The sequence below is a fragment of the Sardina pilchardus genome, chromosome 22 (genome assembly GCF_963854185.1).
Source record: "Sardina pilchardus chromosome 22, fSarPil1.1, whole genome shotgun sequence".
Taxonomy (NCBI): Eukaryota; Metazoa; Chordata; class Actinopteri; order Clupeiformes; family Clupeidae; genus Sardina; species Sardina pilchardus.
In genome coordinates, this window is record NC_085015.1 from 8,927,054 (window position 1) to 8,932,053 (window position 5,000).

Sequence of the window (5,000 nt, forward strand, 5' to 3'; positions counted from 1 at the left end):
GAGAAATACGGATTTCATCATCAATCATCATTTTACATCATTGAAAGCAGGAAGTCCTATTCATGGGTTTCATTGAAATCCGTATTTCTCCCATCTCAAGGCAAATTGAGGGAATGATGCACAACCATTCAAAAACATGACTGGTTTTCTAAAGATACAAAGCTTAATGCTAATCGGTGAAGTGTCCCTTTAATGTTTTTTTAATGCAATGGTGCACAGCAAAAGGCTAACGTTCCCATGTTGATTACATCTTCGTTAGAGTCATATTGGTGCTACACTGATTTACAATATGGATAATGAAGTCTCTACTTTGCCAATGTGTGCCCGTAACGCCTGGCAATGCACTATGTAACATTGTTGCTTATTACAGTACATGGTAGGAGCATGACTGCACCTCCTCACCTGACTGCACCTCCTCCTCTGACTGCACCTCCTCTCTAGAGACCTGACCAACCATAGGTTCTGAAGGTCACTCTTTCTCTCTCTCTCTCTCTCTCTCTCTCTCTCTCTCTCTCTCTGTTTCTCTACCTCTTTCTTCTTACTCGTCCCCCACCTCCCTGAAGAGTTTTCGGGGGAACACTTCTTTTCGCGTCTGTCTGTCTCTGTTCAACCCGGCCCCCCTCTCTCTCTCTTGAGACCCAACCAATCATGTTTCGTCATCGTCATGTCTGTCACCTGACAAGGGCCTGTGAGGAAGAGGAAGAGGAGGTCAACTCATGGCAGCTCATCAACTGAGATAAAGTTTCCTTTAATGTACTCCTATATTTGAAGAAGACGGTGTTAAAAAGACCCCAGTAATTATGACTAGTTATAGCACCTGCAGGCTAGTAATCTGGAAGTGGAGGGCTTGGCCCGTTGAATGGAATGCATGGAACTGGTTGGATAAAGATCCATCCTCTGATGAAAGTGTTAGGCCTTAAAGTTCCAACCATTTTCACATTGATCTACTGTATGTTCCGTCGGTACGAAAATAAGTGGGGGGGAAATATCGGTGCTGCCTATCTCAAACACCTAGAACAGCCAGGACACTACAGTGCTAAACTCTGGGGGCATCTTTAAAATCATTTTCATTTTTATTTCGTGTCGTACTCTGTGACCTTGAAAAACAGAGATCTATGTGAAAAGTCGCCCGCGTTTTCCTTGAACATCTGGTGTTTTTGTATAATTCACAGCATATTAGCAGCGATATAAGCAGTCAAGGCTATAGCTGAGTGACCATCTAATAAGCCCTGTGAATACCAAACGAGGCAAAGATATAGAGTTATATTCAAGCCATTTTAAGGCTATAAAGGGATTTTTGTCACGAAATAGGCCGTCTAAATAAGTTTTCTAAAGGGTAATCAGTGGTTGGACAGTCTCTTTTTACAGAGAGAAGTGTAAGTGGTGTAGGAGGTGCATTTTAATCAGTGGTGCGTTGAGGCGTTTTTTTTTTTGGAGGAGGGGGGTGGTCAGGCGGTGGTTGAATTGGGGGTGGAGGCAAAGCCATTGGCGCAGGAAAGAGGGCGTCCGTGCCCACGCTGTGAAATCGAGCCCAGCTGCCAAGGTAAACGCTCTGCCATCATAAACACCAGCCTACACTGGCACCCTGCCAGCGATGCCACTTGGTTGGCATTTAGGTTTGTGCGCGTGTTTGTATGTGAAGGGTTTTTGGATCTAAATTGAAATGCAGGAGACTTCTCCCTCCTGTCACAGTGCATTTGCCCAAGGGAGACTCGTGTGTGTGTGTGTGTGTGTGTGTGTGTGTGTTTATGACCGTGCGTGCTTGCGTGCCTTTGTGTGCCTGTGTGTGCATGTGTGTGTAGAGTTGAGAGGCTGAACGATGCCAATCTCCAGAGCACTGCTTTATCAATGAGGGAAAACACAGTCACACACATGCCCCCCATCCAGCCAATCACAGTCTAGTCTCCTCACTCTGTGGCGGGGACTTCATTCACACCCAGACGCATTAGTCATCATTTATAAATTCACCAAATGATTCCCCAATGAAACTGGGAGATATTTTTAATGACAGTAGAAGTTATTCATTATTTCAGTTATGATTTTTTGGTTGTCACATGATGATATTTTTTCTGAAATACTTGTAAATGCACATAGAAATAAATACAAATAAGTTGATAATGAACAGTGGGATATGGACTAACGCTTTAGCTTAGTGCACCCACAGTATTTAATTGCACTGCAAGTCTAATAAACTGGTCTATTAATTGCTGTTCTGGTTGAATGCTTTCTTTAGGAGAATAAGCTGGTTGACCACTTTCTATTGGTGCCTACATTTCATTGACATCTTCATGTTATTATACACGTTATAAAGCGCTATGACAGCTCCTTTTACTGACTGCACCAGAAATATTCATTCGTTATTTATTACATTACATTACGTTAGGTTTACATTACATTTGGCTGACACTTTTTAACCAAAGCGACTTACAACATTATTCACTTTGTGAGATGGGTCTGGGAGCGCTCCATTGGGTAATGTCTCCACGAGGACGATGAACCAATGAGCAACCAGAGGGGATGGTGTCACGGTGTCAAAGGTGGCAGTGGTAGAGGTAGAGGGAGCAACGAAACGGTAGAAGCCACACCAGCAAACGTCAAAGAATTCCAGCTGGAAAAATGTGCACTTTTATTCAGCAAAGCCCTTGTCTGTACTGCCAGTGCAGTTTAGTTTGCAGTGCAGATAGTTTGCAACGACAAGTGGTAAAGTAGAAAGTAACATTAGGACTCCCTGATTTAATGTGATTGGTTAAGCCTATTATTATTACTTTCTGACATGGTGTAATACTTTGTTGCCTATTTTTACTTTGAGGTGCATGCTGTAACTCCTGTAACCTGTAACTTTTTATAATACAGATATCTATGTGACTGTCTTACACAAATATGTCACCGCATAGTGCTCTGTACTGCTTGGTGTTACCCATGGCACTTTCATAGCCATGCTCTGGTTCAAAAAACACCTCTTTGATAAGTTGAAAAGCTCAGGATGATATGCTATCTGGAGTTTCATATGTCCTAAGACCATTCAAGGGTTTATGTCAAATAAATAGAAATGGTTCCAAATTGTATGGTGCGAAATGGTTTTGCTTGATTTCAGTAATAGTCGTTAAAAGACTTTTCTCTGGTTGAGATTGGGGCACTTCAGCTGCACCTCTGGGCTTCTTGAGAAAAGAGACAACCTGATTCCAAATGACTGTCATGTTGAAACAGAAAGACATAAAAGAGACATAAATAGCAAGTGCCATACAGCTCTGTTAGTACAACACCTGTTCAGAGTCTCTCAGAGGATTTTCAGATGATTCTTGTTTGTTTGATTGTTTTGTGTGTGTGTGTGTGTCTGTGAGAGAGAGGAAGAGGGAGATGGAGAATGTGTGTGTGCGTGTGTGTGTGTGTAAGCGCTTTTGCTCCTCAGAGTGTAATCATCTGTTTGCTTTGCCTCCACAGCACCTGTACAGCTCCATCAAGAACGAGAAGCTCCAGTGGACCATGTGAGTGTGGCGTTGGTGGGACATCTTACTGTGTGTGTGTGTGTGTGTGTGTGTGTGTGTGTGTGTGTGTGTGTGTGTGTGTGTTTGTGACACTGTGGAATAACTACCTTGTCAGCAGATTCTGTTGAATGTGTGACCTCTCTGATCTGCTGTTCTGGCCACAGATTGATCTGAGGCACAGCCCTCTCTCTCTCCCTCTCTCTCTCTCTCCCTCTCTCTTGCTCTCTCTCTTTTATTGGTGGCAGATCTCGAGCTTTCTGTCTCTCTTCTCCATCTCTTTCCTGTCTCTGCATTCCTTCCTTCTTTCCTTAATTCTTTCTCTTTTTCTTCAATTTCTTTCTTTTTACTTTGTCTTTCTTGTGTGTGTGTGTGTGTGTGTGTGTGTGTGTGTGTGTGTGTGTGTGTGTGTGTGTGTGTGTGTGTGTGTGTGTGTGTGTGTGTGTGTGTGTGTGGTGTGTGTGTGTGTGTGTGGGTTTAGTTGGTTTAGTTGTAGCCCTGTCCTATCAGCCCATAGTGAAGGGACTGTATGCTCTGTTCCCTGTCCTTGACTAGCAGTTGAGTTTGTTTGTTATGTATGTGTGTATGTTGTGCTTTGGGTTCTCTGTTGTGTCCTATACTGTGTGTGTGTGTGTGTGTGTGTGTGTGTGTGTGTGTGTGTGTGTGCGCGCTGTCTTTGGTGTGTTTCCCTGCCTCTGGTGTGTTTCCCTGCCTCTGGTGTTCAGTTGATTGTGTGTGGTTAGCAGCAGAAATACACACACAAGGCATGCTACAACCCATTCACATTACTGTAAGGGATAATGGATGAGGCTGTGTTTGTGTATCTAAGAATAATGGACACCACATTATTTTCTGCTACAAATGTCGAGAGGTCTACTATCCACCATGGCTGCCTCTCTTACGTTATGTGAAGTATAGTTTGTAGGTATAGTTTCCCCTTTCTCATTTTTGAAAGTTCTTCCCATCCCTTCATCAATCATGTGCAGCTAGCCCTGGATGCTTGTTGCTATGGCTAAATGGCTATGGCACTGTCGTTCCAGCAGTTCCCATTGCCTCCCATTGGCAAGCTAGCATATGCAGATCCTAGCTCTCTAGCATTGAGTCATATCTGTGTAAGGTCACTGCATGGGTTTATGTAATGGTGGTAAAAGTAGATTACATTACGTTCTCTCTCTTGTACTGCCATTGCTCTGTTACTTTGGCTATCCATTCATTTGTCATTTGGAAATAAAAAAGGTTTATCTCGAATGAACATAGTGAATGGATATGCAGGTGAAATATGGTCAGAAGCTAGGACTTATTATTAGATGAGCAAATTGAACACACACGCACATACACACACACACATACACACACCATCACATCTCTAGGCACACATTGGCTTATTAGCATGTCCATTAATGGCATTATGTGATCAAGAGTAGACAGTATCTCTCTCTTGTGTGCACACACACACACACACACACGTAGATGCAGCTATACGAAGTAACTGGTAATTAGCGGTCCTTGCTGACGATG

The 5,000-nt window shown here is 43.1% G+C and overlaps 1 protein-coding gene across 1 annotated transcript in view; it reads left to right on the top strand.

Moving 5' to 3' along the window:
• Positions 1 to 5,000, top strand: part of LOC134070563 (PH and SEC7 domain-containing protein 1-like) — a 47,841-nt gene that overhangs the window by 22,917 nt on the left and 19,924 nt on the right. Inside the window, exon 7 of the mRNA XM_062526951.1 lies at positions 3,442 to 3,485. Within this exon, the coding sequence (XP_062382935.1) occupies positions 3,442 to 3,485 (44 nt within the window). The remainder of the gene's footprint in view (positions 1 to 3,441; positions 3,486 to 5,000) is intronic.